Source organism: Puntigrus tetrazona, chromosome 5 (assembly GCF_018831695.1).
Source record: "Puntigrus tetrazona isolate hp1 chromosome 5, ASM1883169v1, whole genome shotgun sequence".
Taxonomy (NCBI): domain Eukaryota; kingdom Metazoa; phylum Chordata; class Actinopteri; order Cypriniformes; family Cyprinidae; genus Puntigrus; species Puntigrus tetrazona.
In genome coordinates, this window is record NC_056703.1 from 23,518,462 (window position 1) to 23,541,035 (window position 22,574).

The 22,574-nt window shown below is 41.3% G+C and overlaps 4 protein-coding genes across 13 annotated transcripts; 2 read left to right on the forward strand and 2 right to left on the reverse strand.

Annotated features, from left to right (window-relative positions):
• Window positions 1-798: 798 nt before the first annotated feature.
• Window positions 799-5,289, reverse strand: fdxacb1 (ferredoxin-fold anticodon binding domain containing 1). The gene is made up of 5 exons (XM_043239403.1): window positions 5,084-5,289; window positions 4,621-4,777; window positions 4,252-4,455; window positions 3,943-4,101; window positions 799-2,817 (listed from the first exon to the last, which is right to left on the reverse strand). Exons 1-5 carry the CDS (start codon window positions 5,256-5,258, stop codon window positions 1,764-1,766), a joined length of 1,749 nt encoding a protein of 582 aa, XP_043095338.1. The 5' UTR covers window positions 5,259-5,289; the 3' UTR covers window positions 799-1,763.
• On the forward strand, window positions 5,266-8,071 carry LOC122345349 (grass carp reovirus (GCRV)-induced gene 2p). Of its 2 annotated transcripts, none has more exons than XM_043239436.1 (2): window positions 5,266-6,693; window positions 7,105-8,071. In XM_043239436.1, the coding sequence occupies exon 2, from the start codon at window positions 7,131-7,133 to the stop codon at window positions 7,773-7,775; it is 645 nt and encodes a 214-aa protein (XP_043095371.1). In that variant the 5' UTR covers window positions 5,266-6,693; window positions 7,105-7,130; the 3' UTR covers window positions 7,776-8,071. The 2 variants fall into 2 exon arrangements, with proteins under 2 accessions (XP_043095371.1, XP_043095372.1); XM_043239437.1 differs by having other exon boundaries at window positions 7,108-8,071.
• A 45-nt stretch (window positions 8,072-8,116) lies between these two features.
• ufc1 (ubiquitin-fold modifier conjugating enzyme 1) lies at window positions 8,117-9,793 on the reverse strand. Its single transcript, XM_043239440.1, has 6 exons — window positions 9,632-9,793; window positions 9,373-9,440; window positions 9,217-9,280; window positions 9,048-9,124; window positions 8,870-8,960; window positions 8,117-8,757 (listed from the first exon to the last, which is right to left on the reverse strand). Exons 1-6 carry the CDS (start codon window positions 9,752-9,754, stop codon window positions 8,677-8,679), a joined length of 504 nt encoding a protein of 167 aa, XP_043095375.1. The 5' UTR covers window positions 9,755-9,793; the 3' UTR covers window positions 8,117-8,676.
• Window positions 9,794-9,919: 126 nt separating this feature from the next.
• si:dkey-71l1.1 (uncharacterized protein LOC569883 homolog) lies at window positions 9,920-22,411 on the forward strand. 9 transcript variants are annotated; one of them, XM_043239423.1, is made up of 12 exons: window positions 10,531-10,752; window positions 10,825-10,890; window positions 17,706-17,812; window positions 18,767-18,951; window positions 19,068-19,135; window positions 19,218-19,310; window positions 20,466-20,567; window positions 20,653-20,758; window positions 21,339-21,461; window positions 21,586-21,662; window positions 21,739-21,841; window positions 22,272-22,411. In XM_043239423.1, exons 4-12 carry the CDS (start codon window positions 18,807-18,809, stop codon window positions 22,409-22,411), a joined length of 957 nt encoding a protein of 318 aa, XP_043095358.1. In that variant the 5' UTR covers window positions 10,531-10,752; window positions 10,825-10,890; window positions 17,706-17,812; window positions 18,767-18,806. The 9 variants fall into 9 exon arrangements, with proteins under 9 accessions (XP_043095359.1, XP_043095358.1, XP_043095361.1 ...); XM_043239426.1 differs by lacking the exon at window positions 10,825-10,890 and adding an exon at window positions 17,543-17,608; XM_043239425.1 differs by lacking the exons at window positions 10,531-10,752; window positions 10,825-10,890 and adding exons at window positions 11,642-11,871; window positions 17,543-17,608.
• The last annotated feature ends 163 nt before the right edge of the window (window positions 22,412-22,574 follow it).

Here is a 22,574-nt window from a genome sequence, read left to right on the forward strand (position 1 = left end):
TCTATTATTTATCTAAATAGTATTTATTGCTTATTTCTGTTTCGTCCGAAGTGTTTTAACGTACATTTAACATTTAACGTAAATTTCTCATCTTTTCACATTCTGTACATTTTACGCATATTTAAGAATCTTGTTAATGGTTTATGTAATGATATTGCTTTATCGACCTTCGTATACCATTCTCGGAAATAAAGGTGCAAAAGCTGTTTTAAAAGGTACATGTTAGTACACAAAAGGTCCATTTTGGTACCTTAAGACTGCATGTTAGTACTTAGTACTTAAAGTGCGCATCTCAGAACCTAATAGTTACAAAAGTGTACCTTTTGAAAAGGTTCTGTCCCAGTGACAACTTTTGTACCTTTATTTCTGAGAATGCTACAATCATGGCATGCTATCAGATGGCTATAGCGTGATCCTGAATGATTAGCATATTCTTATGCCATAATACACTGTAAAGTAACCTGCATTCGTTCATTTGAAAGCCCCCATAAACATTATTTTGTAATTGCATTGATTTGTTGGCCTAATATTTTTGAGTTAGTCATGTTAAATGAGTTTGGAACAAAACAATTTATTTTGTACATAATTACCATTTTTCACTGCAACAGAGATACTACATTCATCTTTGTTATTGTGGCTTTGTGTATTAGGTTACGTGTGGCATGATGACATTTTTCTGCTTTATTTTCTTAATTTTACACTGAAATGTTCAGTACTCTCGAACAGGACCCTTTGTTTCATAATCAGTAGTTTGGTGCAGGTGCCAAACAAATAAGCCACGCACACTCACTAAATGCTCAAAATTTTATTTAATGACAGAATGTGTGGTTAACGCATGTTACATTTTCATTTGTACTCGTATTACCCTGGTGTGCATTTGTTTTTAAATACGTTTCATAATTATAATGATTTGTAAAGGGAATAAAACATATATATATATGTAATTCAAACCAGTCAGGTTCGTAGAGGACCAGGAATGATATGTTCATTCAGCAGCTTGTAACAGCAGTTTAAGCATCCCAACCAACACAATGGATAATCTGTGTTGCATATTTTCATAATTCCACTTAAATTCCATTCAGCATACAGCATGTTATTTAAGGTAACAAACAGCATATATAGCATAAATAACATATAGCAATTTAACAAGTTGCAGTCATGATCACAAACCTCATCATAGACATTGCAGAAATATCACAGTATCAAATGCAGCTTCAGAGATAATGTAAACACACACTTTGCCAACAAAGAAAATAGAAAAATATTTGTTAATTTAAAAAACAAACGTATAGGATGAAATGATTTGCAGTTGTGCATTGATAATTACATCTCTAAGTGAACTGAATACATCCCTAAACATGCATAATCAATTTCACATAAGAGAGGATGCAGCTTGAAATATGTTCATTTTGTTCCCTCATTGAAAAGTGCTCAACAACAAGGAAAGGTAACGCAGTACTACTCAAATTTGTAAACATTTCTTGGATGTCTTATTAAACCCACAATGATTAATTAATTAGCATAACAAGCAATATGTAAACATGACAGGATTTCAAACACGACAACAAAAAAATCCCTTTAGTTCAGATAAGCTGATATGTCAGTTTTAAATAAACGGGAATTACGCCCATTCTAAAATTTAACCTCTCTTTTATTTATAAAAACTGCAGAACAAATCGGTCAAAATAAACAGACTCTCTTTTGATCTATAAAGTTATGCTTCATCGTTAAAAATGTAAATCTGAGATCCGATGGACTGTCAATCACCTCAGGGTGACCTGCAGGCGCAGAGGTAACAGTCTCCGCAGCTGATTCTGCAGACCCAACGCCTGGCTGTGCGACAGAGCCCGATCCGGCGACTGATAGGTCAGCCTATAGCAGAGGCTTGCGTGACCCATGTGTGGGTGTCTGAAGCGATCCACTAACGCCAAATCCTTAACAGCGCCGCAAGACGCTTCTCGCACAAGTGCATGGAAGTCCAGCTCATCGTAGCTTTCTGGTTCCATCCAGAAACTGATATCATGCAGGTAGCTTGGTGAGTAAAGGGAGAACGGACTGAAAGGTCCAAGGGGATTAAGCTCGAAATGCTTAAGAAAGCGAACATCTGCGCTCCACAGTAAGCGCCAATCAGAAATGCCAAAAATCAGGGTAGCTAAATGATCCAAGTTGATTGAGACCACGATTAACTGTAAACCTTCATCGAGGGCTGAGGAAAAGGAAGGCAGGTACGTGATCCTCCCAAACTTGGAAAGGGTCTTTGAGTTCATCCACACTTGCTGCTCCAGGCCCGTTCGTGCCTCCTCGAAGGAGACACCGTAAGAAGCAAGCAGTGACTCCAAACAATCTTGGAAGCACTGGACAGGATGGGATTCTGCAGGAAACATCCCCACCAGCAGAAGCTGGTGAAAGGCAGGAGAGCGGCTCGGGGATATGGGCAGTCTCTGAAAGACCAGGCCGCTGACCGCGTGAAGAGTGCCAGGACTGAAGTCTTCATTCTGGGTGATCTCTTGGACATGCAACAACAGGGACGGTCGAAGTGCATAGCTGCCAGTAAAGCTTTGCTGGTCATCCATAGACTCACAGTCGTTTTGCTCGTTTTCACTTTGGTCAAATATAAAGGTGTCAGTAGGTTTAATCCAATAGACCTCGGAGTGGGTCAAAGTGGAGTCGCATGCCTCTGGCGTTTCTGGGAGGCAGCTTACCAGTTCTGGGAAGTCTTCATTCATAGAGCACACAGGCCAGATTGACTTTAGCTCTCTAAGTAACTGCTCCTGGACAGTTTTCACTGGATGATGTGACTGCTGACCAAGGAAATCCCTACCACAGAAAGAAAGGTTAGAAATCTGCATCAAATGTACTGTATAATGTACAAAAATTTCAGTAAAATGATACACTGATACAGTTACATGATGCATAACATAACACAAGACAGAACAAGGGATTGAGGAAGTGTTTGCTGAGCACACAAATAATTAATCATTGTTAGCTTTTACATGCTCATTACTGTACTAAAAGAATAGTTCTTCTGTCAACCTTTTTCCACTCTGAAACCACATGACCACATGAAAAAAAAAAAAAATATCCAGGCCAGGTTTGGGTTCAGGTTTGGATAATAACCATTAAATGGCAAACCATAAATATTTTAGAATTCTATACAATTGTATCTATATAGAATAAACCTAATCAGGTTTGAAGTGAACATAGCCATCACAACATTATAATGCATGTTAAATTGGTATGAACAGTGGGATATTGATTTTATTACACAGAAATGTAGATATAAACAGAAAAGTATTACATTTAATGGCATTATTCAAGTGATATTAAGATTAAATGAGCATTTTGATGATGACAAAGGTAATAAAAATGTTAATAAAAGGAAAACTTGCTTTCAATATTCTGCATAACAAGGGCAACTCAATAAAAATCTATAATATTTCTCGATTACAATTTGGCGTGGCTATTTCATAGAACCCTAGCAAAGAGTAACAAACACGGTTCATATGATTTATCTAAGTCTTTTGGGGCCATATTATAGGTTTATGTGAGGAACAGACCAAAACTTTTACACACTGTAAGTCATTATTCACTCATAATCTTTCCCTCTGCTATAGATATTCAAACAAATATGGCACCATTGACATTTGGTCTCGATATACGCAACAGTCAATGGATCCTAATTTCACAGTCGTTGCAACATTTGTAGTCCACAAAGCTTGCCAAGTTCAATTAAGCACTTAAATGATATGTTAATGTTTTTTTGCCATTTTGACGCAGTCCCCATTTGATCTATGATATAAAACTCAGCGGTTAGAAGATGCTTAAAATTAATCTTTTCTTCCCACAGCATCAAAACAACATAATGGTGATTAAATGTCACAGGTTTCTTTTGAAGAGACTTTAGAGCTGCTGTTTTCCAGTCAGCAACAAGCTATCACTTACCTGTTGATATAATTACTCAACTCCGCCGGAAGCTCAAAACAAACCGTCTCCTTCCCAATGGTTTTCTCCATTTTAAGCTTCTCTGGCATGGTGTGCGGGAGACTCCGAGTGAAGATGTGGGTCAGAGCTCCCTCTACATGGAAACCTTTGTCTTGGCTCCTTCGAGAAAAAATAAATAAATAAATAAATATTGGATGAATTCAAAAATGTATGCCATTAAATAACTCTAACAGGACCGTGAAGTCCAAATTAAACACTGTGTCGAATAACTTGGTAGAGGACTGCATCCACTTGTCCAAAGCTGTTTACCTGTAACCAGTACATCTGTAACCTTGATACGTTTCACAGTCAAAGGGACGGATTTCACTGAGAATTAGCCCTGCTTCTGCAGCCATGGCAACCACCTGCCAACTATTGTGCCATTCCCTCATTGGACTGTCACACGGAGTGCCGCCTTGGCCATTACACAAGGTGACATGCACTTCCCCATTGTCCTTCAGGACTGCAACGGCACTAGAGAGAGCAAAAACATTGATCCTCAACACACGCAATACGAACAAAACATCAAAAGACCTCGAAACTCTTGATCCCCTCAGTATTAACATTATATAACGCTGGAAGTCGAGCTTATGTAACACCTTAACAAAGACCGTGTTGCCGCAAGAGTGTCACACTTACTTTTGGAAAAATTTTACCAACAGGACGCGGTTCTTCTTTACGCCACTTTTACGCCCACAGTGAGGGAAATTGAAGATAACGCAGTCAAAGAGATGATCCTGAATGGCTTCGTGCTCCTTTAGGCACGTGCAGTCCACCTCAAACAGAACAACTGATCCTGCAACGGGAGTTTGCATTGAATTCAAGGCCTCCACAGAATTATCATGCACAATTCAACCAGGCTTTTAACCCTCCCCGGCAGTTTCGTAGCAACCAAGTGTGTAAATTCATGGACTTGGCTGCAGGCATGCAAATTGGGGAAGTGTGGGAAGAATGAGTATCCTTGAAAAGGCTTACATTAGCAGACACTGAACTGTGGCTAGGATGAAATCGAACGGATAGCTTTCAGGTGAAATAAAAACACAACAAAGGCGCTAGAAGGCAGCGCAGGAGTGAAAGACAGCATTATCACACAAAAACAGACCTCTGTCGCGGAGTCTCTGTATGTTCGGCACAGCTCCCTCCTGTCTGCACGTTTGGTTCTCGCTTTGAAAGCAGGTGGCGGTCACCCCGACGTCTTCGCCCGCGCTCTCGCTCAAAGCCGCCGAGAAAGAGAAGTTGCCTTCCCCTACAAGCAGCACTTCGCGCGTCCTGGACATTTCCGGAAAATTCCGAGTAAACAACCCAGCAAACTAGCCGCAACGTTGACAGGAGAGGAACAAAACTTTTCCATACACCTGACCGAGGGTTACCCTTCGGCTATCGAGCTTGAACTGAGCGCAGAGAGCCTGGCAGGACACACTGCGGCATTAACATTAGACCGCATGTCACCATGACGCCTAATGACGCTCTGGCATCTGTCGCGATACGGCTCGAAATCTAATTAAAATAGCACAGCGTGTAAAGTCTTTAGGAGCTAACGCGGCACTCGAACGACACAGGTTTCGGGTTTTAGGAGCACGTTTGCGTAAGAAAGTGTGATAGAGCTAGAGAGAGGTGCGGTGTCATACGCTAGCTTGCAGCAGCGGTGAAGTTTCGCTCCCGGGGGAATGCCGCATAGTGGAAAAACAACAACAACCGACTCCTCCGTCGCCGTAAACGAGAACACCCGTTACTATGTAGTAGTCCCGTTTTAGTCCTGTAAATAAATACTGTATCTTCCCCTATAGAAACAGTTCGGTTAAAAAAAAACACGGAAGAAGAAACGATGCAATAGAGATATCATGAAGAGAATTTATCTGCCAACAGCACGGTGTGAATTTGTAGAATAGATGTCATATTTTCGAATCAGAAATATTCACGCGCTGCCCACGTTCCAGCTTCGCCCCATATGTTAGCGCGCAGTTGCTGCGTTGCCAGATGTTAAAAGAAAAGAAAACGCGTGTTATGCTAGAGATTAAAAATGGAATTAACAATGAAAACTGATTTACTGGTTTCTATAATAAAACGAACGAACATTTAATATAGATTTTAATTTTACGCTTAATCATTATATTACACTGTAAAGGCTTGCAAAGCGACAACACATTATATTTGTATAACTCTCTAAGAATGGTCTCGCTGGAACATTCTGTGTTTTTTTATAGATTTATAAATTACTGGCCATGCATCAGTGAATCGTGAATTCATCTACATTTATTGGTATTAATCTTTGGTACAGGAGAGGAAGTTGGGAGACTGCTATTAATGATCGACTGACTTATTTTTCAAAGCAAGAAGACGCTTATAATAAGCGGACATGGCAACACTAGTGGTCACCACGTTTATGCGTAAGAGCGCTTCTTTGCCAATGAAGTGTACTCTACCAAAAAAAGGCGTTTCTACACTGTTTGCTTGACATATAGCATTATTTTCCCTTTAAAAGGTGTTAGACCGCTTTAAAGAATTAAATAATGCATGCTGAGCTACACTCTTTGATTACTTGAGTTAAAAACTTGTCATATAAGTCTTTGTTTTACTTCGTGAGCACACCAGGAAGACGCGTTTAAGTAGAAACTGAAAGTGAAAGGTTAGCTCTCTGAGTATAACTAGAAAAGATCGTTTAGACGCGGAGTCTCATGCCATTTTTTATTCCCTTGCGAGAAGTATTTTGAGGTAAGTTCGTTTTCTTCACAACAATATAACGTTTTCTACGTCTGCTTATACGAAGAACGGAAGTTCCGGCCTGTTGTGAAAGTTTAAACACACTTGAACTAAACAGAAGTCAAAAGCACAGGCTACGCTTAAAGGTGAAAGATTAGGAACGTTTTTGAAAATGTTAATATGCTGGCAAATTGATTAATTATATATTTTTAGAAGCTGAAATACAGTTTTGCTTTGTTTAATGTTTTTAGTAACTAACAAACGTTTTCATACATTCGTATTATTTCAAAGTCAAATATCAATAACGTTTGAGCAGATCTAAACATTTCCTGGTAGTGTATATATATATATATATATATATATATATATATATATATATATATATATATATATATATATATTAATGTTATATTTAATCCACAGCAGATACCAAAAGGAGAAAAAAAAAGATGGCATCCATCATTTTCTATGGCTGGGAAGTCTTCTATGATGAAGATCATCATCTCCAGGCAGACCAGACACCCAAATTAGGCAGACTCTATACCATGTATCATGGCACCACTGTTCAAACAGCCCGTCTGATCATAAAAACAGGCTTTAAACAGTCGGCAGATGGAATGCTGGGACCTGGAGTTTATGTGAGCCGTAACCAGAAGAAAGCAGAACGCTATCCTCTAAAATCCCCCCCTACTGACAGAGTAGTGCTTAAACTAAGTATTGATTGTGGAAGAGTCAAAAAAATTGATAAGGACAACCATCCCCTTCAGAAGTCGTGGTATAGCCAGGGATATGACACTGCCTGGGTGCCTCCTAACTGTGGCATGATGGCCGTGCCCAGTGGTCTGGAAGAGGACTGCGTCTATGACCCCCAGCGTATCGAAGTCACGGATATTGCTCTCGCTCCCAACACGGCCATCTTAAATGAACTCCAACAGCTCATCGCTCAAAACAAGAAGGGGTCATCAAATTCAAACAGCTCAGGTACATGTACAGTGTGCAAGCTCAAACTAGGGCCTGCTCATGCCATACAGTCATGCTGGGGGTGTGGAGAGACGATCTGCTCTTTCCTGACCAAACATGTGTGCAATCGATAGGAAACCGCTCCGGAAATCACGGCACATGCGTCATTCAAGTTTTTGGACTGGTTTGCCGACAGCGCGCCAACGCATGAAGTTAAACTGAATGCTACTTCATCCCTGTATACGAGATTGTTTACTTTCCTCCTAGTTCTCAGCGACACAATCATATTACGTTATTATTCTTTTTCCTGTCAATAGGTGCCACTTTATTTGATTATGTTTAAAACTGAAATGTATGCAATCACGTATGACTGTGAATGATTTGAGAATAATTCTGCATAAAAGACAATAAAAAAAGATGTAGATAAGCATTTCTGCTTAGAAGATGGACTAACCAGTTTCTTGCCACCAAACTGTTTGACTGTGCAAATATATTTTAATGTATACACTTTTAAATTCCTTAAAAATAACCACAATTTTTAATAAAAGGAAATCACCAAGTCCTTCCTTAATTACCACTCTGGGACAACTGCAATAAGGCCAAGAAACTTTGTCACTTAAGATTTAAACGACGCCTTCGATTGAATTAATTTACAAATTATAAACATACGGTAACATATTTTACCATTTTTGTAACGCTGTTACCAAAGAAATATTCCAGCTGAGAAAAAGATTATAATTTAGCATAGTTTCTACTTCTAGGTTTACCTAATCCATACCATTATACAGAGCGACGTTTATGCGCCCAGGTTTACTGATGAAGAAACGTACATGTTCCATAAGACAGGTATTATAAACCTTGCCAATACTGTGATAAAAAACAGATCTATGTACAAGAATGAAAGGGAAGTACACGGTTTCTGTGAGGTTGCAAACAAAAAATTCAGAACATAGGGAAAACAGGCCGGCGTCGTTGTGATGGTCAGCTGTGTTAGCGTCAGTAAGACATGGTGAAACGCAAAGGCTGCCACTGTTTTCAGCTGTTTTGTTGCTCTTTATGCTGAATTATGCCTTTTGCGATGAGGTCTGGAATCTCAACTGCAAGCCACGGTCCAAGCTTAGGAAAGAAAAGAGATTGGTTATTTATATGAAATGCAATAATGTCAAAGCAACAATTTCAGGAAATGACAGAGAACGGAATTTGATTTTATACTGGCAACATAACTCACTCCCAAAGCCATAAGATGAGCCAGACCAAACTTTGGGACATTCCTTGCCCACAGTGGCTTGAAGTGATCCGTCAGACAGATTTTTCCACCTCTGTGAAAATGTGTTTTTTGAACAATTTAACCACAATTTAAAAAAAGAAAATGAATCAAATCAAAACTATAAACGTGTGTGGCAAACCTGTACATCTTCGCTGTCTTCCCATCTAACTCAGGAATGGCCACTTCAGGTGCTGTGGCAGGATATGTCACTGGAATCTGGACATTAGGATACATAGAATTACTCTAACTATTACTACGCTGTAATTGTATTTAGATTTTAAGGTTAAATATAATTAGTAATATCTTACGTCGAATTCCATGTCAAATTCATATTTGAGAAGCTCGTGAATATACCAGCATTTTCCAAACCACCTACACAAGAAAGACGTATTCATACAACTCCAAGGCGTTAATGAAAATATTATTACTTTTAAAAGAAGAAGCAGCAATACAAAAAAACCCACCTTGTGCCCTCTTTGTTGGACTCCAGACGGAACCAATCATTGTCGGCTGCTTTGTTATTTTCAACATACTGCGAGACAACACCATATATTTTGTTATAGTCACTTTATGTGTAGTTTGTAAACTGTAGTGCTGGGGCTGTCAGCGTGAGTAAGACTGGACACTTTAACCCGGTATGACACGTATGGCTATTCATTCATACAGCTAGCAGAGTAGCTCCCTTATATCGTACTTCTGCTACAATTAAACGATACAACTCACCTTAATAAGAGCTAAATATTCTTCTCGAAGTCTCTGAACCCATAGTTCTTTATCTCTCGGTCCTGAATTAGTTTTTAAAAGCGGTATTTCAGAAACTGCCTTCCTAGTGGCTTCATCTGCCATGTTGACTCTACGTCCGATTCGCAAAGAGTCGGATCTTTTTAGATAATTTAACCGAATCATTAAACACGGAACCGTTTCGACGAGTTGAGCTTATAGTAAAAAAACTGCGTTTTGTGTGAACAAAGCGTGCTACCTAAAATGTTTGTGTATTAAATTGTACGACTGTGGTATAAACGGTACAACGCGCCTACGGCTTCATTGAGAGTAGGATATCAGGGAAAACGCGATGATGTTAATCGGTTCATTAAACGAACAGTTCAAAAGAACCGAGTCCCGAAGTGAGTCAGACCTCTTGTCACTAGTTGACTCACAGGAGGAACCCAAATAAATGTGCCCCGTGACGTCACAGTCTTTCATTTCAGGTGAAGTTTGTTATTAAAAGAGGTTAACTGGTATTGTATCAGAAAAATATCACATCCGAATAATACAACGTTCCGACTACGTTTCGTTTGTCAGCCGTCAGTCGCGTTTTTATCGGTGTGCGAATGAACAGCCGCGTGTTTCCGCACGGAAGTGTTTCATAGCTGCTCTTCTTTAAATGACTGCACTGATCAGCTGGTTCCGCCGCTAGAGTCTGTAGTTGAGTTGTCATTACATCCCCAGCATCCTTTCACCTTACTCTCTTCCAGCGGTCACTGCCTCTATAAAGCTTGCCTTTTAGTTTGATTTCAGGATATACTTTTTGCATGCTGTAATTGCACAGCCAGCAGTTATTCAGCGTAAGTAGGTGTAACAGGGTAGTCGTCTTGAAGGAGTTTTTTCGTTTATGGGGGCGGGTGTTGTTTGGCGGAAGTGATGTTCATGGCCCTTTAAGAAGCGTGAAGATTCCCCTTTACTTCCGTTTTCCTCTGGCATGGAATATGGGCCGTGTGTGAGTGCATGGTAAAAAGAAAAAAACCTTATGTGCGTTAAGCATTGAGTCTATGAGCCGTAGCAAACGCAGTAACTATTTCTGAGCGTGGGCCTGGGGATGTGCGACCGCATCAACGCAGTTTTGGGTACGTTAGCGTATTGACCTATAACGTCGCATTGTTTCAAGTGAGGCAATTACTAATATCCGCTTCTTTTAGTTCAAGCTGGGTAGGAGTGGTGGATTATTCACTATCCGTATTGCGAGTCCGTTAGCTGTGCTGCTGGTAATATATCTTTTAAATTGGTTGTTAATTGCCATTTTAATACGTTAGCGTGTGTGTTTAATAACTATTGAATAATTATTTTATAGATTGCTGTTTTGCTGCTGTGAGGTGGCCTGACGGCGCTGAGCGACATAGTTCGCGTTCTAGAAGACGTTTATTCAGTGTGCGTGCGAGTGTGAGTGCGTGTTGTACAGGGACTAATTATTTATGTGATTACGAGAGTGTGGAGTTAAGATGATTTAGTCTTTTCTTTTTCCTTATTTCTTCTTTGTTTTCTTTTGTATTGTGTTTATTTTGTTGGTTGAATTGTGAGTAATAATTGTTATCTGACCTTATCAATTTCTTATAGACAACAAGGACGCTCATCTCTGGGGAGGGTTTGCTTTTGTTTTTGGTTTGTGTGTGTGTTTGGTTATCTGTTTGGAGTGGGGATATTTTTAGTTTTTATTTTCTCATTGTGGTGGGGGTTCATTTATATTGAATTTTGGTTTTGGGGTTTTGCTTTTCCTCTCCGATTGTTGGGTCGTCGAGAGATATCAATGTTGTATATGATTGGTGGTCACTGTATAACCATTTTATGAAAACAATTGTATTAAATTGGTGATGTGATGTGTTTTGTATGATTTTACCTGTCTTTATATTTAAAGTGTCCATTTAAATAAACTGATTGCACACCTCTGTTTATTCCTTCATTTGTTTAAAGGAGACCTGTAGTCGTAGAGAAACTTCTCTATTTGTACCCATTGAATTGTGGGTGGTTCTAGCCCCTGTCACATTTGGCGTAGTCGGCAGGGTGTTGTAGACAGAGGTGTGTGCACTTAGATTTCTGGACATTTTGTTTGTTGGAAGTAGTTTCTTTTGTTTGAGTTTTGTTTGTGGTGTTATTTGAGTGTTTTGTGTGAGTTTTTTTTCAGCAGCAAAGCAGCAGCGGGCAGGGATTAAGGGAAGCTTTCCCGGGATTTGCAGTTTTTCGGGTCGCCAGTGAGTATCGGTTGTTTTTTTTTCTTATTGATGGAGGGTGAGTTGGAAGAGCTGCGAAGGCAGGTTCAGTCTTTACAGACTGAGAATGAGCAGTTGCAGCGTCAAGCTAATTCTACAGCTAGGCTCCCTGTTAGTGCCAGTTCCGTTACTGAAAGTGGCGCTCATGCTTCTGGTGTGTCGGATACCCCCAGGCCTATGGCAGAGCGTATTATTCTTGTTCCTAGAGAAGCAGCGATGTCCCATGTTTAGTGGAAAAGGAGAGGAGGACGTGTTTGAGTGGGTGGAGGAGATGAAAAGTAATTTACGGGCTCGAAATTTGTCAACTAGGGAGGAAGCTCTCTTTATTCTTGACCATTTAGGGGGGTCTGCTAGAAGTGAAATTAAGTTTAGGTCAAGGGAAGAAAGAGAGGATCCAGAAAAGGTGTTCTCTGTGTTGAGGGAGTTATATGGATGTGCACAATCGTATATTTCCTTCAGGAGCAGTTTTTCTCCCGTAAACAAGAGGAAGCAGAGTCTTTGCAAGACTTTTCGCATGCCCTTTTGCTTTGATGGAGAAAGTACAACGTGCCCCAAGTGGTGTTCCTAACTCCGCTACCTTACTTAGAGATCAGTTTGTAGAACACGTGCTTGACAATAGTCTATGCCGTGAGCTTAAGCGCTATGTCCGGCTTCATCCACAGTCCACTATGTTGGATGTAAGGAAAGAGGCGATTAGGTGGGTTGATGAGGGATTTCGTCCTGATACACGGGAGAGAAGTTACTCTGTTCCCTCTCTTGCTACTCAGTATAGAGTCCAAGGACATAGTTTACCAGCTGGTGGTCAAGAGAATTCAGCAGAGTTGGCTGAGTTAAAGGGGATGTTGAGAGCTCAGCAAGAGCAACTTAACCAACTCACTCAAAGCCTGCATCAGTTACAGTCCCAGCATGCATTTAACCAGTCTAGACGATTTAACCCTATTATTTGTAGACGTTGTAACCAACCAGGTCATATTGCACGGAATTGTGTATTAGATCTCCGGAAGTCAACTGAGCAGCCGGGGTCTGTGTCACAACGGGGTGACGCTGTGAGTTTCCGCAGGCCGACGGAAAACTCCAACCCCCTGAATTGATGAGCCACACTTCAGGAGGGGTAGTTGCTGGCTCACAGCCCCCTCAATTGAAGGGGAAACAAGACCTTTGTAAGTTAGTAGGTAATTGTCCTTCTGTTACTATTACCATGGGTGGGGTAGAAGTTCCTTGCTTATTGGACACCGGGTCCATGGTGACCACTATTTCAGAGGGGTTCTTTTTTGAACATTTTGAGCCTTGGGGTAGAGAGAAGCTGCATAGTTGTGGTTGGCTACAGTTACGTGCTGCAAATGGCCTGGATATCCCGTATTTGGGTTATTTGGAGTTAGATTTTGTCGTCCTTGGGAAGAAAATCCAGAGTAAGGGAGTACTGGTGGTGAAAGATCTGTCCCAGTCTTCGTTACGGGTGGGTTTCCTGGGTTGCTAGGTATGAACGTCATCCAGGAGTGTTTTAGGAGTTGTTTAGTCAACATGGGCCCAGTCTCTTTGATCTTCCCACAGTGCGGGAGACTCCTGCATGGTATTCTGCCTTGCAGTATTGTAAGAAGACAGAAACTGACGTTTATGAGACGACTGAGCGGTTAGCTAGGATTGGGGTCGAGAAACCGTGCGAATCCCGGCAGATTCATTGCGTTTTGTGCCGGTTACTTTCTCCTTACCAACAGGCCCCCACCTGTGTTGCTGTTTGAGCCTCTGGGGGAGAATTCGCTTCCAGCTGGTCTTCTGGCCTCTGTATCTCTGGTACCACTTGTTAGAGGGGTGGCCTATGTACCCATAGTTAATGTGGGGGAAAAAGATTTCCTGCTTCAGCCACATGTTGTGGTGGGGACATTGTGTACGGTCCAGACTGTTCCTCGGCAGGATGTTGTCATGGCACCATCAGGGCAACAGGTATATATTCAAGCCACTGTTGCATTGCAGACAGAGAAAGGGGATAGAGTGGAGGAGGCAATTCATACTATGGATCTGCCTCAGCTGACTTTGGACAAACAGGCTCAGGTGAAGTCCCCTGTTGCGTAAATATAGATCTATTTTTTCAGCTCATGAGGGTGACTTGGGCTGTACAGATCTCATTACTCATGAGATCCCCCTGCTTGATAGTGATCCAATACGGCAGAGGTATCGGCGATTACCCCCTTCCGATTATGAGGCAGTTAAAGAGCATATTCACCAACTGTTGCAGAATCAAGTGGTAAGGAGAGCTCTAGTCCGTATGCCTCTCCAATTGTAGTTGTGAAAAAGAAAGATGGGCAGATTCGTCTTTGTGTTGATTATAGGCAGTTGAATGGTAAGACACGGAAGGACGCGTTTCCCCTGCCCCGGATTGAGGAGTCACTGGATGCTATGTGTGGAGCCCAGTGGTTTTCCACTTTGGATCTTGCCAGTGGCTACAATCAGGTTCCGTGGCAGAGGGAGATAAATGTAAGACCGCGTTCTGCACACCCTTTGGGTTATTTGAGTTTAATCGAATGCCCTTTGGGTTGTGCAATGCCCTAGTACATTTCAACGCCTTATGGAGCGCATGTTTGGGGATCAAAGGTTTCAGACGTTGTTGCTCTATTTAGATGATATTATCATCTTTTCGTCCACCATTGCACAACATTTGGAGAGGCTGGAAATGGTTTTTGTCCGATTGCAACAGGAGGGGCTGAAGGCAAAATTAGAAAAATGTTGTTTTTTTCGACAAGAAGTAAGCTACTTGGGGCATGTAGTGTCTAAGGAGGGGGTGTCTACTGACCCAGCCAAGATCAGTGTGGTGGCAGAGTGGAAGCGTCCAACCAATGTGGCAGAACTGCGGTCTTTCTTGGGATTTACTAGTTATTATAGACGTTTTGTAGAAGGATTTGCACGACTAGCCGCACCATTGCATCGTCTTGTTGCAGACTTAGTAGGGACAAAGAAGAAAAGGGGTTCTGGGAAGTCGATTGAGAGCTGTTGGACGGAGGAGTGTGAGCAAGGGTTTCAAGATTTGAAACGCCGTTTGGTGACTGCTCCTGTATTGACACACGCAGATTTTTCTCTCCCATTTGTAGTGGAAATCGATGCTAGCCATGCCGGACTAGGGGCTGTGCTTAGTCAAGAGAAGGATGGCAGGCTGAGGCCAGTGGCATATGCTAGCCGGGGGCTTCGACCCACAGAAAGAAATATGCAAAATTATAGCTCCATGAAATTGGAGTTATTAGCTTTGAAATGGGCTCTAACTGAAAAGTTTAGGGACTATCTTTTGGGACAGAAGTGTGTGGTGTACACAGATAACAACCCCTTGAGCTATTTGAAGACTGCCAGGCTTGGTGCTGTAGAGCAGCGCTGGGCTTCCCAGTTGGCAGCATTTGATTTTGACATTCGATATCGCCCCGGCCGTGCTAACGGTAATGCGGATGCTCTGTCTAGGCAGTACACAGTGGTTCCTTCTCCACCGCAAGATAGTGGTACTGCTCTGCCTGCAATGTTGGTTGAATTGTTGGACAGGGAGAGGCCAATGGGGGTTGCCCAGAACATCATTTCTGCTCTTCCTACCACTTCAAAGGTAGATTTACGACAGGCACAGGAGCAGGATCCAGTTATTGGTTCAGTGCTTGATTGTTTTTCCTCCAAAGTGTATCCAACTAAGGAACAGCGTCAGGCTATGTCTAAAAGGAGTTTGGAATTGCTTCGTCAGTGGAGCCGGTTGATTGAGAGAGGTGGGTTATTATATCGTCAAATTAAACTACCTGATGGGGGGGAAGATGTGGATCAGTTGGTGTTGCCTGGGGTTTTGCAGGGAGAGGTTTTTCAGCAGTTGCATGACCTTCATGGTCACCAAGGCAGGAAACGTACCATGAGCTTATACGCAGTCGATGTTATTGGCCTGGGATGGAGGCTGATGTTCGGAAGAGATGTCAAGACTGTAGTCAGTGTGCTGTTTCTAAATCGAATCGCCACCGACCCGTGCTCCTATGGGCCATTTGTTGGCATTTAGACCAAACCAAATCTTGGCGATTGATTTTACCACATTAGAGCGGGCTAGTGATGGTCGAGAACATGTCCTAGTGATGACTGATGTATTTTCAAAATACACTCAGGCCGTGCCCACAAGGGATCAGAAGGCGACCACGGTAGCTAATGTCTTGATCTATGAGTGGTTTTATAGATTTGGTGTACCGTCGCAAATTCATTCAGATCAAGGTCGGAGTTTTGAGGGTGCTGTGGTTTCCCAGCTCTGTCAGATGTATGGTGTCCTGAAGACTCGCACTGTCCCATATCACCCTCAGGGAAATGGGCAGTGCGAGCGCTTTAATCGAACTCTTCATGACTTACTGCACGTTGTCCTTGGAGCAGAAAAGATCATCATGGACCTGTCATATTGCACAGGTATGTTTTGCATATAATACAACTCCGCACCAGACCACTGGTGAGGCTCCATATTTTTGATGTTTGGGCAGGTTCCCAGACTTCCGGTGGACTTTCTGCTTACTGCAACGGCCAGTGGACAAATGAAAGACTGGGTGAGTGAACATAGAGATACACTTGAAGTAGTTTATACTAGAGTAAGGGCTAGGCTAGGTAGGGCTGCACAGCTCCGTAAGGAGCGCCATGAACGGGTAGGAAAGGAACTTGCCTTGCAAGAAGGGCAAGAAGTGTATTTGCGTGATTATGGCATTCGTGGCCGTCATAAAATACAAAATCATTGGTCCAGCACTGTTTACAAAGTAGTTAGAACTCCAAGAGGTGATGGTGGCGTATATATATTATAGAGCAGGCTGACAATCCTTCTTGTGTAAAAGCAGGGTGCATGGGTCCCATTTAAAGATGGTACCATACAGCGAATTCTCTGGCCAGATGGTTGATCCAGGGTTAGGGTACTGGATGATGACATGAACGAGCAGCTAGCTTCCCCAAGGGCCATGGATGTGGATGACCTGGAGATAGCCCTGGTGGGGATTCCCCTTTGGTTACAGGTGCAGCGGAAGTAGATTCGTTACAGGAGTTTGAAAGTTCAGGGGGAAGTCCTGTCGGGGTGGGGTGTGAAGGCCCAATGTCAGTGGATAATCCCCCGACTTCAATAAGGGGGGAGGGTAGGCGTCAAACCACTAGAACAACTGCTGGGAAACATTCAAACCCTTATCATTTGCCGAGAGCTGCAGCAATAGTTCAGAGTGTACATCTGGATAGAGAGCTGGTTAATGCTTCACTTCAATCTAGTCAGAACCAAAATTGCCCTTTTCGCCCATGGTTATAAACTGTATCATCGGGACGATGATAGAAAAGCCAGGGGTAAATGTAACGGGGTAGTCGTCTTGAAGGAGTTTTTCGTTTCATGGGGGCGGTGTTGTTTGGCGGAAGTGATGTTCATGGCCCTTTAAGAAGCGTGAAGATTCCCCTTTACTTCCGTTTTCCTCTGGCATGGAATATGGGCCGTGTGTGAGTGCATGGTAAAAGAAAAAACCTTATGTGCGTTAAGCATTGAGTCTATGAGCCGTAGCAAACGCGTAGTAACTATTTCTGAGCGTGGGCCTGGGGATGCGACCGCATCAACGCAGTTTTGGGTACTACGTTAGCGTATTGACCTATAACGCGCATTGTTTCAAGTGAGGGCAATTACTAATAGTGCCGCTTCTTTTAGTTCAAGCTGGGTAGGAGTGGTGGATTATTCACTATCCGTATTGCGAGTCCGTTAGCTGTGCTGCCGGTAAGTGCTTATATCTTTTAAATTGGTTGTTAATTAAAAAAGCCATTTTAATACGTTAGCGTGTGTGTTTAATAACTATTGAATAATTATTTTATAGAAAGTTGCTCGCTGCTGTTTTGCTGCTGTGAGGTGGCCTGACGGCGCTGCTGTACCGCGACATAGTTCGCGTTCTAGAAGACGTTTGCTTCAGTGTGCGTGCAGAGTGTGAGTGCGTGTTGTACAGGGACTAATTATTTATGTGATTACGAGAGTGTGGAGTTAAGATGATTTAGTCTTTTCTTTTTTCTTTTTCTTCTTTGTTTTCTTTTGTATTTTTAGTTTTTTCTTTTGTGTTTATTTTGTTGGTTGAATTGTGAGTAATAATTGTTATCTGACCTTGTCAATTTCCTTATAGACAACAAGGACGCTCATCTCTGGGGAGGGTTTGCTTTTGTTTTTGGTTTTGTGTGTGTTTGGTTATCTGTTTGGAGTGGGGATATTTTTAGTTTTTATTTTCTCATTGTGGGTGGGGTTCATTTATATTGAATTTTGGTTTTGGGGTTTTGCTTTTCCTCCCGATTGTTGGGTCGTCGAGAGATATCAATGTTGTATATGATTGGTGGTCACTGTATAACTATTTTATGAAAACAATTGTATTAAATTGGTGATGTGATGTGTTTTGTATGATTTTACCTGTCTTTATATTTAAAGTGTCCATTTAAATAAATTGATTGCACACCTCTGTTTATTCCTTCATTTGACTGAAGGAGACCTGGAGTTGTAGAGAAATCTCTGTGTACCCCGTGAATTGTGGGTGGTTCTAGCCCCTGTTAGGCAGACTTTTAAAGCCTTTTATAAAGCATAATATTCCTGAATGCATGGTTTTTGACAATCGCAATTATTAATTTCTGATAACGCGCTCAAGCGCATGAATAAATGTGCAGATTATTTATTGCTATCAATGTTGACTTGTGTACTAGCAGATTTTTACAAATGATATACTTTCCCCATATTATTAGATTTTTTTTATTCATTGTATCCATTTTTGTGAAATGTGCATAATATGGACAATAGTGTCATTTCTTGTATATTTAAGGATGCATGATCCAGTGTTGTTTATTATTATTATTTTATATTTTAATTATTATGAGCGTGTCAAATTGCTGTTGTCTCTCACAGTTCATAAAATCCGGTCCTCTCACGTGGTTTGTGGGTTCCCATGGGCAGTGTGCTGGCCTTGTCAACCCGCCCAGGGCGTCAAAACTCCCCTTTTCCACAAGATAGACCCTTGTCACGGTGGGATAGGAGAGATGGACGGCTTCCTAACCCAGGGAGCTTTGACGGTTTGCATCGTAACTGTAAAGGTCTCTGTGAATTTCGCATGCACTTTCACAAGCTCCGTTGCAATATGTTCATTTTAAGTGAGACATCTTCAAAAGTGACGGTCTGTGAGATGTCATTTAAATGTGTTTCTATCTAGATGTATTTCCACAGCAGATTGAAGGAGTGAAACTGGTGATAAATAAGACCCTCAGCAGTTTCTTTAAGGTTTGTTCTCATACGGTACGATTATGACACCGTTTAGGACCGTTAAATGAAACTGATGGCTTTGATTTGATCCTCACCTCAGGTCAGTCACACGTTTCACCTCAGTGCTGTTGCTCCATCTAGTTACCGCTTTCATGCCGAACATCTCCAGTCAGACACTGACAGCAAAGAGACGGTAAGAATCTGATACAGTGTTGCATTTGTTCCTGTTCTTCAACAGCATTCTTATCGAAACGTGTTGCTAATAAGTACAGTACGTTTGGGCGGAGGCGTAAATAGTTTTTCTGTTATTCCTCTGCAGGACAGTTCCACTTGGTTCTGCTGGAAATTGCATTCGAAGTTCACAAGCTAAACATTTCAGCACTTTTAGTATGGATTTAGTTCAGAATCAGGAAAATAAACCGTTTTTAATAAGGACTACAGTTAGAAAAACAGTAAAAAAATCATAATAAACTTTATTTTAGGTGATTATACAAAAAGAACAGAACAGAAAAACTAAAAACTGACAAATGAAGTTAATTATCGGTACAATTTAAAATGGATTTTTGCTTTGTATTTGAATTTATTAAAATGAAATTAATTCCTGCGATGGCTGAAATTTTAGCACAGTTTTCAGTGTCACGTGGTCCTTCAGACATCTTTCTAATATGCTAATTTGGTATTCAAGAAACGTTACTTAATTATCAGTTAACAGATGTAATGAAAATGTTTTTGGGATGTTCTTGATGAATGAAAAGTTTAAAAGAACACCATTTATTGGAATAGGATCTTTCTGGATGCCTTCGGTGCATGAAAGTAATCGTTTCTTAAAAATAAATAAAGTTACTCAATTATTTGAAAAGCATATGGTAGTGTACATATCAAACTAATAAATGAAGAAACTGGTAAAAGTGTCAATATGATGGTTTTATAGTAATATTATTAACAAAAGATGTTGTTCCAGAACATGCCCTACTTCTTCATGTAATTGATTATTTTCACATTACTGGAAAAGGCTAGGCTTTTCTTGCCCATTTGCAAGTAATGAGTTGGGTAACTTATCTAAAATAATTCTAATCCTAATCATCAGTTATTTATAGCTTGTGATGACTCCTACTGCATGTTATGCAATGACTGAATACTAAAAACCTGTAATACAAGCTGCCAGGTTTATTAAAACACCTTAAAATCAGTACAGCCAAACAAATCTTCATAAGCAATAATCAGGGTGTTTAAACAATATTGTTCACATAATGGGCATTTAATTGAAGTGTGTATTTAATTGGGCATAGATGTGTTGGATAAGTTTATGGTGATGAATTTCTCCCTTTTCACTCCATTGATGTTAAAGGGCTCACCCATGCTTATTGGGGAGATGGACTCCTCTGGCAGCTTAAACGCGCACTCTTTGTTCCACCTGAGTGAGAAAATGAGAGCCAAAGCAGTATTTCAGGTAAGTAGCAGTGTTACGCAACGCGGCACTGGTTGAAATAAACACTTCTGAACACTGCGCTCACTGACTGCTTATTCTTTGACAGACTCAACAGGCTCAGTTTGTCACGTGGCAGTTTGAGACGGAGTACAGAGGTAGTGACTTCACAGCAGCGGTTACTATGGCCAACCCTGACGTTCTGAGGGAGTCAGGTATGATCGTGTGAGTCCCTCATTAAAACAGAAGACGAACTGATTTATAGACGTCACAGGAACGTGCGTTAGCTACAACAAAGCAATGCCTTCTGGGCAGAACAGGTTTTTCTTTGGTTGTCTTAGTATGTCATTTTGATGAATTGTTCGCCCAACTCTTGCAACACTTTTTCTCTTTCCAAATGTCCATGTGTGTCTACCCACCGCCAGTTTAACCAGTAATATTATGACACCCAGGTGGACAGCTGGTGGAAAACACAGTGTATCAAAGCCAGAAAATGAAAGGGCTCAGAGATCTCAGATTCTCGCGCTATTAAAAAAAAGCCTGATCATCCGTCTAAAAGCTCTATGGTCAGAGCAGAGGCATATTAAAATGCAATCAAATTAAAGTGTAAGCCTTATTCCCTTCCGTTATCGCTTGTGCACCTTCCTGTTGCATGTCCTCAATCTGGCAACCCATGTAAGCGTTGAGTCTACGTAGGAGGGGAAAGAGAAACAACACTTTCCAATATTTTCCACTGCTAGCTGTCGGTATCAACTAGAATGTTGCTATCTATGCATTTGTTTTTCTTTGCGACAGTTATCATGGTTGCACACTTTCTCCAAAGCGTATCCCCGCAGCTGGTTCTGGGGGGAGAGCTGGTGTACCATCGGGGGCGAGCAGAAGAAGGGGGCATACTCACCCTGGCAGGCCAGTACTCAGGTTAGAGCACTCATGTGTTTGTTATACATCGGTATTAAGCATTCTAAGCAGTTACTCATCCTACAGCGTTCTTCTGTTTCTAAAAGGCACCTGAGACTGAAATGTCTTAGCTTTTCTGTCTTAGGGCCGAATTGGGTTGCAACACTGAACGCTGGTAAAGGAGGCGCGCATGCCAGCTACTACCACAGGGCAAATAAACAGGTATGGTGGTGGTAAAGAATACGATGTTTCACGGTAATCATTTGGTAGTGATGCAGTCTGTAATTGATCTCCACAGATTCAGGTGGGTGTGGAGTTTGAGGCGAGCACTAGGACCCAGGAAACAACCTTTTCTTTTGGTTACCAGATGGAACTTCCTGAAGCTAAAATGGTCTTCAAAGGTAAGGGGGGCAGATCACAAATAAGCATATTCCAACAACAGAGAAATCTTTTTTACCATGGGTTCTCACTGTTTTTTATTGACTCTACAGAGCCCCGAATGTGTAATAAAATAAAATAATAAAATGTTTATATAGTGTTAATTATTTTAAATATACTCATGCATAATTGACTAATCTGTTGTTAATTCCTCCAAACGTCCTCCAAAATTCGTTCCAATTTAGACTTAAGTCTTTAGCACTAGTTTAGTATATTAAAGGTACAATTGCAGGGTTTTTTTTTTTTTTAAATAAATACATACATATGTGATTGTATATGTAGTGTGCTTGGCACAAAATAATCAAATTTATGTATTTTAAGTATATTTATTTGCGTGTAAAAGAATGATTGAATGTAGGTCTAATATGAAACTCAGAATTTCTGTTTTTTTAGGAATGTTGGACAGCCGCTGTATCATTGGTGGTGTTCTAGAAAAGCGGCTTTACCCCCTTCCTGCCACATTGATCATGGGTGCCTTTGTCAACCACAGAGCAGACAAGTTACAGGTCGGTCTTGGGGTCAATGTTGGTTAGATACGAAAAAGAGGCACAGCTCAAGACTGGGGACTTCAGAAACCACCTTCTTGTCCAGAGACACTGGTCTACCACAGACAATGGACAGAGCAGGCAAGCTAAACAAAGCCCTCTTAGCCATACTGGACACTCATGCAGTTCATGGCAAGCAGGAACGAGGGCT